Source organism: Furipterus horrens, unplaced genomic scaffold, assembly GCF_987537825.1.
Source record: "Furipterus horrens unplaced genomic scaffold, mFurHor1.1.pri manual_scaffold_7, whole genome shotgun sequence".
Lineage (NCBI taxonomy): Eukaryota > Metazoa > Chordata > Mammalia > Chiroptera > Furipteridae > Furipterus > Furipterus horrens.
In genome coordinates, this window is record NW_028327177.1 from 118,052,819 (window position 1) to 118,074,817 (window position 21,999).

The 21,999-nt window shown below is 40.8% G+C and overlaps 1 protein-coding gene across 2 annotated transcripts in view; it reads right to left on the minus strand.

Annotated features, from left to right (window-relative positions):
- RFTN1 (raftlin, lipid raft linker 1) overlaps positions 1-21,999 on the minus strand; it is a 189,170-nt gene that overhangs the window by 106,886 nt on the left and 60,285 nt on the right. For both annotated transcript variants that reach the window (XM_090284375.1, XM_090284374.1), the window contains one exon: positions 5,675-5,861. In XM_090284375.1, the coding sequence (XP_090140501.1) occupies positions 5,675-5,861 (187 nt within the window). The remainder of the gene's footprint in view (positions 1-5,674; positions 5,862-21,999) is intronic.

Here is a 21,999-nt window from a genome sequence, read left to right on the forward strand (position 1 = left end):
AGATGGCAGCCAGAAGGGCAGACTGGAGATATGCTATGTTATATTGAAAGAGTGAGGCAATGATTTTAAAAGGCCAGTTTTCACATAAAATCCAGATTTCTGGCTTTTCTTGACATAAGTACAAGATCTGGCAACACTTGGCAACAATGAGACGGAGGGAGGCTTTGGCTCTCCAATACCCAAGAGTCCCCACTCAAGAAGCCTGCCCCTCTCGGCACCTGAGTCTGCAATTCCTGCCTTAGAATAAGGGTAGAGTCTTCAGGATTTCAGATTCCTGCCCCCCAAGAAGGGAAACAAGCAGTGAAGCTGAGCACTCTCTGAGATTTGCTTTCCTGGAAATAAAACAGCAAAAAGCCAGAAGAAATGTCTCTCTCTGTATCAGCTGACACGGATGCCCAGAGCTGACTCACTCAGCAATCTGTGCTTCTCATAGTACTCCGGAGCACAGCTTCCTGACACAGTCTGAGAGGAAAAACTTCTCAGACTCCCAGCATAGGTCAATCTGGAACAGAGCAACTTAGCACAGCTCTCAGCAAGGCACTGCATCTCTAAGAATCACCAGAGGTATCTGGGATAGAACATGAGCACCACAGCAGCTTGGGCTACATCAGCAACACCAAAGTGGGCCAGTCCTCATGGGCTCGCCAGGGCCTCACACAGCTCAAACTTCTCTCCTGGCTCCCGATGGCCCTGGGGACACCTCCCAGTGGACATCCTGCAGCCAGCAACTGCCACAAACATGATACAACCAAGTAATGCTGTTCACACTTCTCTTGCGGTAGATGCTGTTCATGTTCCACCCAGATCCCCTGCGAGCTCCGCTCCAGGTTCTGTGCGTCCCCTCAGCCTTTGCATGACTCGAGGTCTTCTTTGGCTGTTGGCACTGCTCCACCTGGATGTTCCGCAGACCTGTAAGTGTCTGAAGCAGCTCAAGGCAAATGGCTCTCAGGTACAGGAGCATGAAAGCCAGTTGCCTAGCCACAAGGTGGACTCACCACTTTCCCCAGGTAGAGGCTGAGGCTGAGGCTGAGGCTGACACCGCACCCTGATACCTTCTTTCCCTTCCCTATCCCATGTCCTCACTCCTAGCTGATTCCTCCCGGGAGCATTTCCTTAAGGATCCTATCAGGGTCTGCTTCTAGGAAAACCCCATTAGACAGGTAGATCCCCTTTCCTCACCCTCCACTCTCCCTCCCGGTTAATCCTCCCAGCCGTTCAGAGTCAGAAGGTCACTCATATTTTCATTCGTCTTCTTCCTCCATGCTGTCCTTCCCCAGCTCAATGTTAAATCCAGTATTTCCTCCTACGGGACAGGTCTCACATCCATCTTCCTTAGCTTCTTCCTACAACCTACTCTCATTCCTGATCATCTCCCACTACAACTACTACCATGTTTTCTCAACTTCCATTTTCTTCCCCTCTTAAGTTTTTGAAAACTCAGCTCCTCTAATGGTTGTTCCTCTACAACAAAAATACTGCATTGGTTCCCCACTGCCTTCAGGGGTAAAGTTCAGTCTCCTTAGCTCAGCCGTCAGAGGCCTCCTGATCCAGGCTCCGTGCTTCTCCCCGGTTCCCTCTGGACCTCATGCTCCAGTTGCCCCACATCATCCGTGGTCTGCTCTTCCAGGCCCCAGCTCCCCTAGGCCCATCTCCCTGCCTGGGAGACCCTCCTCACCACTTGTGCGTCCGTTCGAAATCTACCCATCATTCCAGACCCAGAGCAAATAAGACTGCAGAGCCTCCTCTTCTAGGGAACCCCCATTAACAAATTCCAGGTGAGAGGTGAAAACTGAGACCCACAGATCTGGCTGGGAATTCACATAATTTGTATATATACTTTACCTCCCCCTAGCAGATAAGTTTCTTGAGAGCTGGTTGCTCTTCAGAATCATCTTTGCATAGCGAAGCTATATCACATGTTTATCTTAGAAAAGTCTAACTGAAAGAGAGGAACGTTTACCACTTAAAACAGTGCCAGTTATTCTACTCAGCAGGCAGATGTGCCCCAGAATGGATGTGAGAGAGGAGGCGTGGAGATCCTGTTTTCTCAATCTCAGTTCCCACATACACCTCTCTAGGTGCTAGCATCTCAGCACCCTAGGTGTGATTCTAATGAACACTCACTATAAACCCGAACCAACTTCCTTCCCCATGGGGGCTCCTTGTTGGAAACAACAGTTTGATCTAGTTGGGAAGGAAAACATGCTTCAGTCAGGTAGAGATGAGATAGTATTACATTTCATGGGCAATTAAAGAGATTTTCAAGGGCAGTTTTGATTACATGCATTTTTCCAGCTCCCAGCAGGGCTTCAGAATCTCACCCCCTCCATTAGCAGCAGTTCCTTTGTGTGCCCCACACCCTGACCCTAGGACAAAATGTCAACAGAGTTCACAAATATCCTGGTATTCTGTACTATAGAAGGCATTATTCCAGGGGACCTGGACTCAAATAACTTCAATCCATTAGCGATGAAAAGTACATCACTGGCACCTTGAACCACCTCTGTGTGTGAACAATGACAATTCAACAGCTGAAAAACTAATAGGCACAAAGCATTTTTGTACTTATGTCTACAACCATAGAATGACCTAAAATGAAACCCACACTCATGAAACATCAGAGGTGACATTTTAATAACCGATTTCTCTTAGCCATCACATTTTGAGATCTTGGACAACCCGTTCTTAAGGAAAACTGCCCGAAGAAAAATGAAGGACAACTTAACTGTATTTAGGATTCAGAGTGAATGCAACAATATTGTTGGTGAAAAATCACTAACTGTTCCAAAGAAAGAGTAGAGAGAAGGAAGTACAGACTCTCTACTTATTCATTAAGAATCTCATTCAGCTAGTCTATTCATTCTTGAGTGAGTTTTCAAAGTAACTGACTTGAAATTCAACACATTTAGGATTACGAACAATTTATAGCTAGATGTGTGATTTGGCCTGCCATCCATCCTGTAATGAAACTTCAAAAGAATTTTCAAAAGAAAAGATCAGGCAATTTTTCATGAATTTAAGTGAAATTTGTCAAAATGATAGAGGGCTCAGAGGATGTTACCGCACTGAGCTTCGGGAATGACTCATTAATAATCCAGTTAGACTGTCAATGATGTTCTCAAATTATCCAAATTCCACTAGAAAACATTTCATTATAAAACAAATAAAATCCTCCCACCTCATGTGCATTATTCCTATGTTTGCCCCCCAAACCAGGTCCAAATGGAAAGCTACTTCCTCCAGAAACATTTCCTTAGTTTCCTTTCCAGCAGGAGGTGACTTCTCCTTTTAACACACTCCCATGCATGAAGTGCGTGTCTTATTTTCTCATTTAAACTGTAGGTACCTGGAAGGCAGGCTCCAGGCCCAGGTGAACCTTGCACCTGCATCCTCTACCTTCCCATGAAGAAGAGCTCCTAGCATGTCCCTTACAAAGAATACAAGCTCATTAAGTGTGAATGAATGAATGAATCAATGAGTGAATGAATATAAGCTTGTATGGTTCTGTCCTTTTTCCTGGTCCTGTTGTAGACCGTAAAGCCTAGTTAATGGCTAAAAACTTTACATTCACTTTTCAAACACATTAAAGTTAATATCCCAGTTTCAGGTCCTCATCCCATGCTGATCCTTGATAATGAGCTTGATCTAGACTGACAGTAATATAGAAAGTTCATCTGCACCTCTTTCAAGGTGGTCTACGTACAAAATATTAACCAGGCATTTATTTCCTCTTGGAGAGTGAAATCATTTCATGTAACAGCATCTACAGTTGTCAGAACATTGACAGACTTTGTGAAAAATATCATCCTAAATGTCTGTATTAAAAATGAATCACATAAGATTTGTTTTGTTTCTACTACTTAAACTCTCTACAGGAAAGGTGGTATTGTGGGGTTTTTGATGGTTTAATTTTAATAGTGTGGAGTATTTTCCCCACGATGCAAAAACAGGATTATTGCATTTCCTAGGAGACCCACTGTCTGTAGAATAAAATCACAGTGTATAATGATGGCTGGTTTCCCACTACCAGCACTCCTCCCACACAATACTAATGGGAAATGAAGGGGGTGTAAATTCTCTTGGTCATTTTTGCCATAAGAATGACATATTGCCATTCTCATTACCATACTTAGTAAATTACCAAGCTTTTTCAACTTCTTAAAAAACAAACAAACAAACAAAGGTGAGGGGTAGTTTCAAAGAAGACCCAGCACAAAGTTATCCAAGGAATTTCTTTATTCTGTTCGTTCAAGTCATCCAGGCAGGTAGCCTAGGCACTCCAGACTTGAGTGAATTTAAAACCCACGGAGAAGGCCACCTTCTCTTTCTAGAAAACCCTTCTGCACACCTGTGTCTCATTCTTCTTAATTGTTTGACCCACCTTCCTCTTCTAGAAAGTAAGCTAGTAGTGACCTTGACAAATACCTCAATGTCTGGATCTTAGCTTCCTCACCCTTAAAAGGGAAATGAAAATCATATCTATTTCATGGGCTGCTTATGAGGATGAGTGACACTCATAAAGCCTGGCCCACAGTGAGCGCTCTAGTCCTCCTGCGTGTCTCATGTGTCAGTGGAACCTGAAACCACTCCCAGAAATTTCCTCTTGGGATTGACCCAGATATTGATCCACAGCCGATCAAGATAAAGAAATGAATATGCCAAAGGCAAATATTTAAAAAAGTTTCACTATGCAAATACAATGGTAAATATGGATATCAGCAAAGGCTCATGCCATCTTTCCCTTCAGATTCTAATGCATGTTGACTTGGACTAAAAGCCCCAGAGCTTGATCAGCCATGAAGAAGTGAAGAACTCTGCTTGTCAGGAAAGAGGAGCCCATTTTAGTCACACAGCCTCTTGCCTTCAGCTGTCCCTCCTGGGCTCAAAAGCCCAATGTCTGTTTTCTACCTGGCAAAGCAACTTGTAAGAAAAGAGAAAAACAAATAGTTATTATGCACTCTCTCTGTTTTTCCTCCCATGATAGGTAGTCAACAGACAGATCCATTTTCCTCTGCCAGGTTTTATTTCAAGTTTTATTTTTACAAAAGCAGCAAAAACATACTGTTTTCTAGCTTCACTTCATTGTTTAAAAAATTATTTAGAATTAATGTTTATTGCTCCTTTTGAGAAACCAACCTCCATCTTTCTTTTCCTAATTACACCCAATAAAAAATATGATAAGAGTAAGCATTCAATTGAGCAAGCCATCCTGAAATTCACCTTCAAGGCCTGGAAAATCAAAATCAAGACCAAATCAATTATGGCACTAGATTCAGGTGGATTTGGGTTTTCTGCCCATATGACTGCCAGAACTTATCGTGAGCTCAAAATGGTCAAGTATTTCTAGAGTTTGGGGAAAGACATTAAGTTTATATGTAGCTTTTTAAAAAAATGAGTGAGTTTTCTAGACATGCATTTCAGATTATAGTATCATACTTTAACTAGCTCATCATTATGGAGTACACCTCTTCAGAGGAGACCACCTTTTAGCTGAGTTGAATCCATTAAATTAAAGGAGGGGAAGGGTGTAAAATGGAACTCCCTACTTACGCAGCCAGGCATGGACACGAGGAAACTTGTCTCTGGTTGTCCAACGTACTGCCTTACCTGTCAGAGGGCAGAGGCCCTGCCAACACAATTGGCCACCTCAGGATGCCAACCTCAGAGGCCTTACCTGTCAGTTTTCTTGATCAGGATGGCCCTGAAGATGTGCTCAAGGGGTGTCTTCTCCTGCTTGTAGGTTGGTTGCACGAAAGGGTGCAGGGCCACCAGCAAGAAGCCCTGCTGGTACAGCTCCAGGAGCTGGGTGGGCAGGTCCCGAAGGGAGGCCAATCTCACTGCTGATGACCGCGGGAGCTCGGCTGGGAGTGGAGAGAGGAGAGGCTCATCAGACACCCAGCAAAACTGCCTGCCCTTCTCCATCCAAGTCCCTCTGCCCTGGCCCTTCCAGAGGACTTCCACCCCTTGGTAAAAATGAGTTTGTTCCTCTTTTAACCACTGTTTTCAGAGAGAACTTATAAGCAGCCAGCTATTTTCCAACTCATCCAGAGTCATCAATAATTGGATGTTTTAAATCTAGAGTCAATTTTCTCAGAGATTACATTAAAAAAACTAATTTCCACCCCTTCAAAAAAAAATAACAAAGAAAGACAAAGATGGGCAAGGAGGAGGAGACAAGAACTGCATGCAAATATAAAATTCCCAGGTGGCAAAAAGCAGCATAAACAAACTCAAAAGATAAACTGAAAGATAATTTCCATATATACAATAAAGAGGTGATTTTCTTGATTTGCAAAGAAATTGCTCCCCCTCAAAAAAAGAAGAAAAATGGGCAAAGTATATGAACAGGCAATTGCCTAAAAAAAGAAACAAACATAAAAACCCAACCACTATTTGAAAAGACACCAAAATTAACTGAACATTAGAACCATGCATGTCAAAACAAGTAAATATTTTTCACTTATTGAACTATTTTAAAATTTGGATTAAAAATTTTAAGAAGACAACCAAGATTCAAAATTCAAAAGGTACAAGCACATATACAGTGAAAACTACATCACAGCTCTATCCGCTGCCTCTCAGGCTGTTTCCCTACAGGCAATAAATCTTGTCCAGTTTTTTATATACATGTTAACAGCTGCCAAATTCATACACAAAGAAATAAGTCTATAATCTCTCCTCCTTCACTTTTCACACAAGTACCAGCAAAACATTAATGCACTTGGCTTTTAATCATTTCTGTCAATTATCAGTACACTTAGAGTCCATTCAATAGTAAAGAAAACTCTCCCTTATTCTTTTTACTGCTGCATGGTGTATCACAGCACCAGAGATTATTCACACTTTTGCTTTTGTAAGTAATGCCACAATGAAAAATATCACTCGTATAATAATACATCTAAAAAATATTCTTAAGTGTAGAATTGCTGGGCTAAAGATAAATGCATTTCATTATTTTCAGATAGTGCCAGAGTTCCACCAAAGAGTAGTACAGATTTACCTCCCTTCAGTGATATATAATCACTGGCTAATCTCATAGTGAGGTGTTAATTTATATTTCTCTTATTATGTAATTTGTATTTTTTAAATTGAACATTTCATCTTTAAATGATATCTGTGTTGTCTTTTCTGTTAACTGTTCATAATCTTTGCTACATTCTATTGGGTATAGCCCCTTTCTATTGGTTTGTAAAAACTCTTTATATATTAGGAAATATTGTTCTTATTTATGATACCAATTGCAAATATCTTTCTTCAATTTGTTGTCATTTAACTTTGCATAAGGTGGGGTTTTGCCATGAAGAATTTTCTTTTATTGAAGTTGAAATTATCATTCTTGTCTTCAATGGTTTCTGAGTTCTATGTCGTAGTAGAAAGATCTGGAATTATAAAATAATTCTCCTGCGATACCTTCTAGTAAATATTTCATTTTTTTGCATGTAAATTTTTGATCCATTTGGAATGTATGTAATATGAGTTTAAAATTTCCCCCTAAAGTTTACACACTTTTTCTCATTGATTTGAGATGCCACCTTTATCACATAGTGCATTTCTGAATATATTTAAGTTGTAACTGTGATCTACTAAGCCATTTTAACAATTTTAGTTTCATGTAATGCTTAGTATCTGCTTAGGCTATTTTCCTGACACTTCTTATCTTGTTGCTTATTTGCTGAATATTTCTGTCTATTCTTATTTGTTTTTACAAATGGTCTTTAAAATCAGCTCATCAAATCCCCCCTCCAATAAAGATGTTGTTGATATTTTTATTGGATCATGTTCAAACTATAGCTTAAATAAGAAGAATAAATATTTTCATCAGGCTTTGAGGACCCATCCAAGAACATGGCACAATTTTTATTTATTCCAGACTTCTTTGTGGTCCCTCCGGTGCATGTTAAAGTTTTCTTCACATAGATATTGATCAATTATTCCTAGTTGTTTTATATTTCATTGCTATTGGAATAACAGGCTTTTTTCTTTTTACTTGTATACCATCCATCGTGGGCAAGAATATTAAGGAAACAGGTATGCTCATCATTGTTGATAGGGGTGAATCTTTCTGCATGGCAATGCCTTCAGACCTAAAAGTGCACATACCCTTTGTCCAACAACCCCATTACTAGGTATTACACCTATGGCTGGACTCCTAAAATGTTTTGAAAATATTATCAACAAAGATATTCACCGCAGGGTTGTTCATGCAGCAAAAGCCTGAAACCAGAGAGCACTCTACTGGAGGGCTAGGTAAACTCTGGGACGGCCCAAAGACAAATCAATCATATGACCCACTAAGAAGATTAAGGTAAGTCTGTTACTTGCTGATGGTAACATGCCCAAGATAAACTACTAACGTAGGAGGCAAGGCACCTAACAGTATTATCATATGATACTCCGGTATAAAAATACTATAAGGAAAGACATAAATGTAGTTTTTTTCTGGAAAAAAACTCATTAAAAGATTGGAGAGAGGGATTGGAGTAGAGAAGGGAGGATGGAAAGGTGGGGTTTTTTGCTTTATTTTGTACTTTCAATACTATTATCATCAACAGGGATTATTTGGGTGAAGATTTATGAGACATTTAAATTTTCTCCTTTATTGGTAAAAACAGTATTATTTAAAAGTTTTAATGTACTTTAAAAATGTTATTTTAAAACACAAATTTAAAAACAAAATCGAAAGGTACTTAAGAATACTACTTAACATCAGATACTGTAGCTCTCATTCCCATACATCATGCAAGAAATTTACAGGAAAACAAAATCTATAGCAATGATTCACTCTAACTCAAGTGTCCTGCATCCTGGAGAGACCTCCATCAATAACAGTGACAAAGACTGGCCAAGAAAGCAGAAAAGTCTGCACTCTTTCCCTTGAAGGACACATCCTGGATAGAAACCTAAAAGTAAGTATGGTAAAGAATGCCCAGCCGCTTCACGATTTCCACGCACAGAAGCCCATCGGGTAAAAGGGGTTCCTAACCTGAACCCCATGCTTTAGAGCAGGTGTCTTCCAAGTGTGCTCCTCGGGCCACAGCACTGGGGAACACATTAGAAATGGAGACTCCTGGGCCCCACCCAGACATTCTGCATCAGAATCTGAGCCATCTACATCTTCACAAGCCCTCCAAGAGGGTGAGGCTGAGAACTACTCACCATAGGGTTCTGCTCTGGCCCTCCTCCAACCACTCTCCTCTCCATGAGCAAGGAACCTGGGGACCTAAGAGCATGTGTCCACCTGTGACCCGCGCCCCCACTTCACACAGCCACAACCTTGGAATTCCTTGCCCTGACAGCCCCGGGCCCAATTTGGGAGCCCGTGCAGACTTCTTCCCTGGTGTGTGGCGAGGGTGGACGTTGTCCCCTACGTGAGCATCCCAAGGCCCCACGTGGGACAGAGACTAGGATGAGGTAAGTGAGGAGACACTTGCTATAGCTGCAAAATTTAGGGCCACCAAAAACTCAAGTAACCATGATAAGTAAATATTTAATGCAATATGATAAAAAGTGAAAATGAATGCAAAAGTCCATAATGAACAGCGTGTCAAAAGTTGTAATTAAGATAGGATCAGTATCGGTTTTTGCTTTTCTCTCATGTTCCACTATGGCTCGGAATGGCACTGTTACTGATCTCGTCTATTAAAAAACAATATTACTCCAGTGGCCTCACCCTAGAGCTGGCCCAGGCCCAACACCTCCTCTCGAGGCCTTGTCTCAGACTCTGCAAATGACAAGAGCTGGTCTGTATGCAGGTTGTGCAGAGGAAACCAGGGCCAGGTTTCCTCTGCTGTCAAGAGACTACAAAGCAACTAAACTGAAAAGGCATAATTGCGTGTGGCATAGATGTTGGTTGTTTTATTTGATAAACCTAATGAACATTTGGTAGGGGTGTAAACCTTTCTGGTGGGGTAATTTCATGATAGCAACCAAACCTAAAAATACTATGCAACCCTAAGATCCCTCTTCTGTGATAAAACTATACAGAAGGAGCCTCGGTGAGTCATTAAATATGAGACCTCAAACTCAGCCAGTCTCTTACGGTTCAATATTTTGCAAATGTTCTGCATATTTTAAATTCTTACTGCTATAATAAAATTAAGCTTTACTAAGATTTTGATAGTTTATATATTTGTTTCCTCTTATTCATCATACTGTAATAAAAATAAATAAAAGTAGTCGATGTGTTGAGAAAACTTGGGATTTTAGTATCAGCTACATTCCTCACTGGCATTAATCTTGGGCATGCGAACACTCAGTTTGCTCGTGTGAAATGGAGATAATAACATCAGCCTGTCTTCCCTCACAGAGTGGTTGTGAGAATCACATGGGATGATGGGTGTGTAAGCAATAAAAGTCAAAACTACCCCACGCAGTGGTGCTGGCAGTGGCGGAAGAGGGGCTGGCTGGGAGGACTGGTCAGCTATGGATGGAGATGACAGTGTAATGCTGAGGCCATTAAATGCTTCCCACTCGCATCCGCACCCCTTACCTTCCACACTCCAAATCAGGGCACTGAAAATACTAGTCAATCAACTATTTTATAGTTAAATGCTTCCTAAATAGAACAATACCTTTAAATTTTTAATATTAAAATCTAATGATCCATCTGCTGTCAAAACTGAGCAATTTTATGGCTTTAATTTTTGATACACATATTATCAAAGTAAGTTTAGCCTCATGGTTAAAAAAATTGAATCTCAACAATCTTATTGCAATGAAAAAACAGGCAAAAATATGATTAAAGGCTTTAATTTCATGATTCTATTTAAATCTTAACCTAAACAAAATAACACCCTAGTTCTTAAGTGACTAATCCTCCAAGATTATTACTAAAAATAATATTGAAGGAATGACTTATTTGCTTGGATGGACATACCAATTATAACCTCTTGGTCTGTTTCTCATTCCACCCATCAGTTACCTCTCCACTGTTTTTGCTTGGTAATATTTGCCTGATTTCCTTTAGAAATTATGCAACCTTGGGCAAGTCATATAATTCCTACCTAAAAGGAGCTTCCATCTTCAAAATGCAATGATTTTATTATTTTAATTTGGACACTAAGATACCAACTTCTAAGTAAAAAGTGACACTAGATAATACAATAAATATTTTCAATGTGACCTTGAAAGAGTTGCCCCAAACCAAAGCCAAAATGGGAATAAGGAACAGCCACATGTGCGAACGGGTGCAGAAAGGGCAAGTGAAACAGGAAAATGATTTGTTGCCAGTATGGCAATACAACAATCATCGCTGTCCCAGCTTTCTGCTTGGCCTGGGCACAAGAAGGGACTCTGCCTGCTCTGACTGTCCCCAGAAGTGCAGGGAGCTGTCCAGGGGAGTTCTAGGACAGCTCCTGGAGCTGTCCGGGTCGGGTGGGGAGAGAGAAATGCGTCTGAGTTCCCATTTTCCTAACATAGAGCTGCTGCAAGGAAAATGCTGTGAGTTATTTGAAGTTATTTGGGCTTCCTGGGCTTTTACTAGCACCCCACTCCAGAACTGAACCACATCGTAAGTTAAAATTTCTAATTATAATTCTTCACATTCTGAAGATATGGGACACTGATGAGGTCATCTTGGCCAACGTTATCCCCTAGTCTGAGGAACACCACTGTGAGGGCCCACTGTCTACTTCAAGATTATCCTCTTCTCTCCACTTCGCAAACCACCATGTTCCACAGTCTGCATCCACAGTGATCAGTCTGCAAGCCCAGGGTCCAGGCTGGACACCCCTGCGCTCCCACTCAGGGAGCCCTATCTTCATCCTATACAGGGACTTTGTCCTATTACTGTGCAAAGCCCAGCTCTCCAACTGGCTTCTCCCACCAGCCTCATCTCATGACCTCGGAGAGAGTCTGGTGCAGATCTCAAAGCCAGGAAGTAGGGTTCCCAGGGACCAGATGGATAAAGAACAATAAACACCAAAGTCCCACCTCACTAAGGGGGCGGCATTTTGTCCTTCCAGCCTGGTTATTGCTAATGGGCACATGGGCTCGATGGTGCCAGAACTTCTAATTCTCTCCTTTAGGCTGTCAGAAATCTTGATCCTCATAGAAACTCTCCTAATCTTTAAATGTGGCAGGTAATTTCCATTTTGTTTTCAACCCCATGTGGCCCAAAGCCACGGCCTGGTAGGATGCAGAGTCTGGATGGGGTATTTGATAAATGTGGAGGGATGGATGGTCCCACACCCTTCCTATCCCTGATCTTAGCAGAGCCAAGACAGTGTGAGCATCAGTCATGCATTGAAGAGCTTGCAATCCATCCATTCCTACATCATAACTGACATCAAAGTCTTCAAGAACACATCTATAGGGGTTTGACACAAGCCTCTATATCCTAATTCCTCCCTTTTCTACACTGAGATGAACAAAGAATTTGGAACCACACAATAACACTTTGAATCCCTTGGAAATCTTTTATTTTCTGTCACTCAGAATATTGAGGTCTGCTCAAAAGGTGTTTTGGGTGGCATGAGAGTCCAAAGATTTTTCTAAAATAAATGTTTTGTTTTTCTTCCAGAAAATAACTTCATATAAATAAACCATATTCCAGAAGAAAAAAGAAAAAGAAAGGGATGAAAAAAAAAGAAAAAAGAAAAACACACACATTTCTTAACACTCCTGGGATAAAGCAGATTTTGCTTTTGCTATGACAATGTTTTGTTTAGCAAAAACATTCCACAGCCCCATTTATTCCCTAGAAACAAAGCCCTTCAGACATCTGCAGAAGAGCCAAAGAGATGTCTCTGCTACTTCAAACTTTATTAGTGGGAAAGTACCAGCCTCCAACACAAGAAAGAAAACACCACAACACAAGAAAGAAAACACTGCGTACAGCAGCAGCACATGCACCCAGCTCGCTACAGCAGGCTACAGCATGCTGAACCGCGGCAGCTTCTATCACTGAGCCCAGCAATCACTTGTGACTTCAGCCTAGTTATTCAAAGTCTGACTTTGCTTTTCTAATTACAACCACTAATGGATCTGTCAATACCAAGGAGCTATAAAGAGAAGGACAGCATCTCCTGCAGGTAGTTTCCCTAACAGGTGAAGCTGATAATGACATTGTTCAGCCAAAATAAATTTTTTTTTTTAAGTTTCTTGAAAACCACTATTTTATAACACCAATCTGCCTGGGTTTTGCAGTAGATCCAATTTAGCAAAAACACTAAAATCAATCATTTTTCAACGTGGGGTTTTTCATTGTAGCAGTAAAGAATAGGAATTCAATTTTTAAAAGGATGCTCACAGCCCTTGTCTTCTGTGTCATTTCTTAATCTATGGAATCGAACTTTCATTTCAGGGTTTTTCAAATTCAGATTTATGTCATCTTTTTATTACATAAATCCATGTTTCTGAAACTTAAAAAGGATACACATAACCAGGCTCAGGAGACCACTCCATTTAAATACTTTTCTATTTTTACCATTGAAGTGAAATTCACATAACATAAAATTAATAATTTTAAATTGAATGATTCAGTGGCATTTAGTACATTCATAGTGTTGTGCAATCATCACCTCAACTGGTTCTAAAACATTTTCATCCCCCCAAAGGAAACCCAGTAAGCAGTTATTCCCCATTCTCTCTCCTCCCAGCCCCTGACAACCACCAATCTGCTTTCATAAAACACAATTCTTAACACTTCTCAACAATTCTAAATCATGGATAAACTCAAAGGGGAAATCTCAGTAAGGCTAAAAGCACTTTAGGCTTATATAAAAAATTGACAATACAATAGATGCTTCATCAAATGAGTTCTTAAGAAGCAGGCCACCAGGCCACCAATGACTGCCATGAAAACGTGTGTGGGGTGTGTGTGTATGTATGCATGTGAAGAGGAGTGGGGAGGAGTAGTCAAGTTGTTATTGATTTGCTTATCATTTCAAAGGGTCACTCATTAGTCACTGAATGACACACATACAATGTTGTAATGTCAAAAATTCACTGTCTAGGTGTTTTTAAGGAGAGTGCCTGAATAATTCCTATTGACTACACCCATTGATCAAACCCAAACGATGACATTATTGCTCATCTCACCAGTCTGTTTTATCAGAGAAGACACAGGCTACGATTCATCAAGAAAACTTTTCAAGAAACACCAGGCACTGGGTGGCTTAGATTTCACAGTGGGGGTACTCAAATATTAAAAGCAACCAGCTTCAAACTGGACCCAGAGTATCAATAAAATATTTCACACACTAAAAAGTACTTTTTATAGGGAAAACACAAAAAATCACCAAGTATTCAGAATTTCTAACCAAACTCATCCACACCAAATCCAAGAAGAGCTTAGCGTGAGTCAGAAGGGAAGCTAGTTATCCATATTTTCCTAATTGAGCATGATAGCATGATAGCTAACACTCCCGGTTGTTTTCTTTTGATCTTGAGAGTAGTACAAATAAGCTGATTGCATCAAAGACCAGCCACTAATGAGTATGTACAAACAATATGGAAATGAAACTATTTAGAATGTAAATGGGACCCTATATAGATTTCTATGATAAAATCTCAAGACTCCGCATAAAAGAAATCAGGACTAAAAATATTCAGCACTTGAAATGTGGCTAGTACGAACTGAATGTGCCATGAGTGTAAAATATACACCAGATTTCAATGACTTAGCATGAAAAAAATAGATGTAAAATATCTAAATAAGAAGTTTATTTTATATTGATAACACACTCAAATGATAATATTTTGGATATATTAGGATTAAATAAAATATATTACTAAAATTAATTTCACCTTTTAAAATTTTAATCCTCATTCAAGGATATATTCACTGACTTTTAGAGAGAGAGGAAGGGAGAGAGAGAGAAAGAGAGAGAAACATCTATGTGAGAGAGAAACATCGGTCGACTGCCTCCCATATGCACCCCAACCTGGGACCAAACCTGCAACATAGGTATGTGCCCTGACACGGGATTGAACCCTCTACCTCCTGGTATACGGGACAATACTTCAACCAACTGAACCAGCCGACCAGGGCTTATTTCACTTGTTTTAAATGTGGCTACTAGAAAATTAGAAATTATCTGTGTGACTGGTGGAAGATTTCTACTGGACAGCACTACTCTATGCCATTACTTACCATTCATCTGTTTCATAGCATCTATCACAATTTTTAACTACACAAATTATTGATTTCCTTTTCCTTTTTCTTCTTCTCCCCATAAATAAGTTCCACCAGGCCAGAGCCCATGCCTGGTTTATTCACCAACAAGCTGGCTGTCCCAGAGTGCCTGGAGAAGGCTCATGATAACCATGGTTAAAGAAGGAGTTCTCCACTGATATCGCCATGGCCCAGATCATCCCATCAAAGAAAACCCAATGCAAACTGCCACCCATGCTACTCTGGGGGATATTTAACTTCAAGGCCCCCACACACTTTGGTCCCCAAAGTAGATTAGCCAGGAGAGTAAGAGGAAAGAACCATAACTGGTTCTAGAAAACCATGAGACAGAGGGAACTTGGAAACCTTTTTTTTTTATGGTATCAAAATATACATAACATAAAATGGACCATATTAACCAATTTAATATACAATTCAATGGCATTAAGTACATTTCACTACTGTGCAACCACCACTACCATCTACCTCCAGGAGAACTTTTAACCAACAGTGTCAGCTGTACCTCTCACTCAACCTGTCACCTCCACCACCCGAGAGGAAAGGGCACCTCACCTCTATTTCACCATCTTTCCTTTCTCTGGTGTGAGCAAGAGATAAAGAGCAGCAAGAAGATAAAAGAAGCTGCTAAGAGTCATCATAATTCATAAATGTGAAAATCTGACACTGGAAAAAAATCAAAGGTTGATAAGACAGTAAAAGTAAAGGAAGATGTAAAATTTTCACTTTTTCAGAGATGGCCAAATAACAGAACAAAGACATTGGTGGTATGCAAGAAGTGACTGAGAATCTTGATCTCAGACAGCATAAAATGGAAAATATAAAAGCCATTTCCCCAAAAGTATGGTGCCCCAAGGGCATGAGCACACTTCAGTTGGGCATTTACACAGAACACAAGAAAATATTACTATTTCTTTCTGTCCTGAGTTATTATCATCAGGGATTCAACTCTCTAACAGAGTTTCACACTGGTATATCAGCAAAGTGTTTACTTAAGAGAATGTTTTACATTTTAGAATATAATATAAAATAATGGACTACGGAGATCGTCATGAAATTCATCATGTGCAAGACTAGTTTCAAGAGCGTATGACAGAATAAATTGCACTCTCTCAGGGCTTACAACAACTTCCACCTGCAAAGGAAGCCCATTCGTTGCTTCAAAGGCACTATCCCAGACACACCAGGCAACTTCACATCAGTGGCTTCTCCTGGTCCTTGGTATAGCAGAGACACACCATGTATTCAGTGGCACAGTCACATAAACCATTAATAAGGCTTACAAAAGTTCCCATATGTGAACATGTTCTAATAAACAATATTCTTTTGTGTAGGACATCACAAAAGATTCAACAGAACTCAAAAGGAGAACAGGGCCAGACAGTTCTCGTGCTCTAAAAAAAGGCTTCCACACCTGCGTTTCCAGCTTTGCATGAACAATTACTGTGTTCATGTGCAAACTCCCAAATTGGTGCACAGAAACAGAAAATCATACATACAAGTTGAAAATCTCTGAGCTCCGCTAACCAATTTGCATGCAAGATTGTCATCAGTACTTTCCGGTTTATTCTTTGCCTGTTTAAGAGATTGGGGTGGTGGGGGATGGTCTGGGATGCTTTGGTAGGCCGACTTTAAGAGGCATTTTGGTTCCTACTATAAAAAAAGGCATTCCTAATGGTTTTTGGGGTCTATGCATACATGTACAAGGTCTGTCAAGAAAAAGTCCAGCCATTGTTAATATAACGAGAACAGTTTGCATGCCATAGATGTATCCTGGCAGTCAAGGAGAGTGGACTGCAATGCCCATGCGTGAAAAACGACAACTTCACTGTACTAGTCAGTGTGGGTGGTAGATGCTGTTGAGTGAGTCAATGTGTGTTGTGTAACTGTCACCTTCAAAATGACTGAGCAAGCAGAGCAACAAATATGCATCAAATTTTATGTGAAGCTTAAACTATATGCATGATTCAGAAGGCCGCAGCTATGGGCAACTGGTGATTAGCACCTTCATCACTACAATGCGCCCACTCATGCATCACTTCTCATGTGCTTTTTGGCGAAATATCAAATCACCCAGGTGACAGCCCAGCTTTGGCTCCCTGCGACTTCTGGCTTTTCCAAAACTAAAATCACCTTTGAAAGGGAAGAGATTTCAGACCATCAGTGAGATTCAGGAAAATATGACAGGGCAGCTGACGATGACTGGGAGAACTGTGTGAGGTCCCAAGGTGCCTACTTTGAAGGGGACTGAGGTGTCATTGTCCTATGTACAGTGTTTCTTGTATCTTATATCCTCTTCAATAAGCATTTCTATTTTTCATATTACATGACTGGATACTGCTTGCACAGACCTCATATGTCCCTCCAGCTGCCTTCTCAGGTATTTTAGTGCAAGTGGAGAAAAACCTGAAAACAAGTCAAGTAGGAAAACTGAGAGCCAACGGCCAAGGGATATTCCTCAGAATAATGCAACAGTGATGAAATGTGGTGGAAAAATAATTTGTATTTACACTCAGAAAAATGTCATCTATCAATGACAGCTGGCATAAGAAAGGAAAGATGAATTTTAACCAGGCAGAAAAGAAGACTTTCTGGACTTGGCCAGTGAGAATTTATTGAAATGAGTCACCAGGAAATTTGACCTTTGAGATTGCCCGTGAGGATCTGATAGGCATCTAGGTGCTTATAAGGAATCTTTACGTTTTCTCTAACATCTCCTTCTTCCTTCCGTCCATCCCTGCTTCTTTCCTCGTTTTCACTTGAAATGTGGCTAGTGTGAATTGAGATATGCTGAAAGTGTGAAATACAAGATTTCAAAGACTTTGTATGGGAAAAAAGAATGTAAAATATCTCAATAACAATTTTTATTGATTATATGTTGAACAATATTTTGAATATACTGGGTTAAATTAATAAATAATAAACATTAATTTATCTATTTAAAAATTTTAATGTGGCTAATTAGAAATTTTTAAATTATATCTATGGCTCACATTACATTTCTATTGGATCTATTGGACAGTCCTGTTCTAGAACCTTTTGTTTTAAATTTATTTATTTATTTAAACTTCTTTATTTTTAATTTATTTCAGTCCAAACGAACATGATCCCTTCTCTACGTTTTCGAAGGTGCCAATTTAATTCCTTATAAAGCATCCTTTAGTTCAGAGGTATGAATAAGGTCACTTCTTTTCCCAAAATAAACCTGTAATGCCGAGGGCTGGGGAAAAGCTGCCAAAATATTTACAGCGAGGGATCAAATGAGTAACTTTCCTTCAAGCATATTAAATCTTTTCTTTTTACTTGTCACCATGCCAAGTTGGAGGGGAAAAGTGAAACTTCTTACTACCTTCTTGTTTGCTGCTTGGGTCCCTGTGACCCTGAAAAGCCTGATCTTGGAGAATTTCTAGTAACACCATCACACCAGCCTCTAAAGTGTTCACCTCTCTGGAGAAAGTAAGTTCACAACCTTTTTCTGTCCCTACTCTGCTGACAGGCCCAAACACCATCCTGCATCACACCTCCCAAGCCACGCAGGGAATCTCAAGCTGGGAATCTCAGCTGCAACTCACTGCTCTTGGGAAAACTGGAAAGAGCTGCCAGAGGCAGCAAGCTAGCCAGCATCCCAGCTGAGATTATTCAGATCAGAAATATCAACAGACAGTGGACCGGCCCTTCAATCTGTTTTGCTGAGTTCCTGCAAGTGCTTTGTACTGATTTTCTGGGTGATTTATGCTACATTCCAGAAATGCAAATTCTCCCTCATGCACTTAATAAATGCAACTGTGCGGTCTTAATGTTTCGACTTAACAAAGCTGTCTCCCTTTCTGTGCTTCCTCGCCTGGTTCCTTTGGGGGTGGGATGCGGACTTTGTGATTTTCCAAATTCCCGCATATCAGTAAGAAGTAAGTATCATTATTGCTTTGTTATAATTGCAGCATAATTTGCCTGAATTTAAATGATGCAGATCCTACTAGGCAAATATTAGAAAACAAAATCTGTAATTGAATTATAAGGTCGAAAGCTGGTGGTGTACTCAGTCTGGCTCAGGCAACAGATGAGGGTGTAATGGCCAAGGTTCTTGGCTCTGAAGCAAGATTACCTGGGTTCAAATCTCAGTGCCACCTCTTACTAACTGTACAACTTCGGGTGAGTTATGAGCCCTTACATAAGGGCCTCAATTTTGTCTATGTTGAAGAAAAGTCATGTCTATCTCACCGGGCTGTCATGAAGATTAAGTGAGATGATGCACATAAAGCACTAGAATTGGGCTTAGAATCCATACTGTTCCATATATGGGAGCTGCTAAAATCATTATTGTCAATGTTATTATTATTAATAACCCTAATCACCTCCTAACTTGTTACCAAGCATGACAGATCTTCATGTTGTAAGTTGATCCTTATGTCTGAATCCACTCCAGCTCAACATCAATATTTAGTTTTCACATATGACTTTAATTTCTCAGTGTAAGCCACAGGCCAGCATTTTTCTTCCTATGACCTTCTTTTATTTATTTTATTTTCTAAACCCTCACCCAAGGTTATGTGTTTATTGATTTTAGGAAGAGGAAGGGGGAGGGGAGGAAGAGAAAGAGAGAGACGTCAATTGGTTGCCTCATGTACATGTCCCAAACAGAGATCGAATCTGCAACCTAGGTATGAGCCCTGATCTGGAATCAAATGCACAACCTTTTGGTGGATGGGATGGGACATTGCTCCAACCAACTGAGTCACCCGGCCAGGATGCTGTGACCCCCCCCGCCCCCACCCTTTTAAATGCTGGTGTAACCTCTATTCATTTCTGAATGTGAGCCAAAAATGTGTCTAAAACATCAAGACTCAGAAAAATAAATGCAGCAAAAGCATGTTGAGGGGTTACTATCTCCATGATTTGCACCAGACTCTACTACAGACGTATGTAATGCTTAGAGAAGGTGTTACAGAGCAGGATCCCCCAAAATTCTCCACAGCCCATTGTTTGGGGAGGGAGGATGGGACTCAGTGGAACACAGCCATTTTCCTGAAAGATACCTAGTTTCTTAATATTTAAATAGCTATGGCATTCCATGTGCCAAGGAGATGGGAGGGCTTTGACTGTATAATGGTGACAAAAAGCTTACGAGGCCCATGCAAAATTCAACAAGTGGCTGCGACTGGTCATCCTACCCACTATGACAACAGGCTACGGTCACGCATTTAAAAATAAGGTGGCAGCCATTAAGTAGGAGAGAGCCACGCAGGTTGAAAGAGAACAGAAGCACTTCACCGGCCGGCCTTAACGTTGGGTGGGTAAGAAGGTGCCACGTGGTTCTAGATTTAGAGCTGGAGAACACTGTGACACAGGCAAAACCTCCCAAATCAGGCACGGAGGATGGGAGCTGCCAGTAGAGCTGAACTGTGTTTGGGAGCTACAAAGCGACAGACTTCTATTTTCCTAGAGCGAAACGGTACCTCTGACTTTTCTGTTCTGAAACTAGCCTGGTTTGGCAGGGGGAGGCAGAACTATGTGTTTGTGGATGTTTTAAAGAAAGTAAGACTTAATGGCAGAAATCCTCCATTAATCTAAATCTGTATAACCTTTAAATAAACAAATCCTTTCCTTTTCACCCAACTCTGGTATTGGGAGTTACGCTTTTTGGCAGCAGACAATTGAGCCCCTCATAACTGAATAGCCCATGGGTTCTGTTTCAAAGGTAGTGTGAGGAAGAAGGGGGTGAGGGTCTACAATGAGCCTGGAGAAGCCTACAGAGCCAGTTCTAGGAAATAGTACCTTGGGGAGAAGGAGAGCTGAAGGCCCCAGTGAGGTACATCTTGCTCCAAAGGGAGCAAGAGCATGAAGGAAATGATTGAGAAAAGAGGTGGAACCATGTGAGAATACATTTAGAGCCCTTAGCACACAGCACACAGGAAAAAGCAGATGATGAGGGCATGGTAATGAGGAAGATACCAAGGAGGAGATGGGACAGGAATAGGTCACTTCCACCCTGACCACGCTCTATGCCTATCTTAAAATCCATCCCAAATTTATAAAGTAAAATATGCAAAGAGAAAATATTTCTATAAAAGAGGCATAAACCCAGGGGTTTCGGCCTCTTCACTTTCCATCCTCACTCACACTCCCAAATTTCTCTACTAACTGTAATCAACAGGAACTCATATCCTAAATTCTCCTCCCACCTCAGGCCTGCCCTGTCTGCAACTCTACCAGGGAGCATTTCAGGTCTGACATTTAAAATGAAAACAAACAAACAAACAAACAAAACATTAAAAACCCCTAAAGGTTTGTCCTCAGCTATAGCAAAGAAAGGGCAGTTGAAGAGATAGTGTCTGGCCACACCCAGGTACACAGTAGGGCGGCCTCAGAGAGGGAAGACAGGCAGGTTGGGGACCGGAGGCCTCTACTCCCCCAGGGTTCAGGACACCCCTCCCAGAGCTCTCCCACTGCATCATGATGCTACAGGACCTGAAGTCCACTAGCAGCCTGTTCAGGTTCTGGTCTCCCGTATCTGTGCTGCCTTTGGTGACTTACACAGGCAATTAGTTTCATCAAACACCATGAGGTAGGCATCCCAACCTGTCTCTAACTGCTCCTGAGACAGGACAGGTCCTCTTAACACAGAATTAGAACAAAAAATTTAACAAATGCTAAAGAAACCAATCTAGTGTCTTTCTACATCAATCAGAGAAGGTGTTATTTGGCCTTCTATTACCTTCCAGGAGACTTTGTATTAAAAGTCTCTTTCTTTTTTTCCCCATAAGAAAAACAAAAACAAAAAACAAAGAAATGGCTGGGAGATGGGGGAGAGCTGCAAAGAAAAAGAGCTCTTAGGTGTCAAGTTTGCAGGGACTTCAATGGATGGGGGT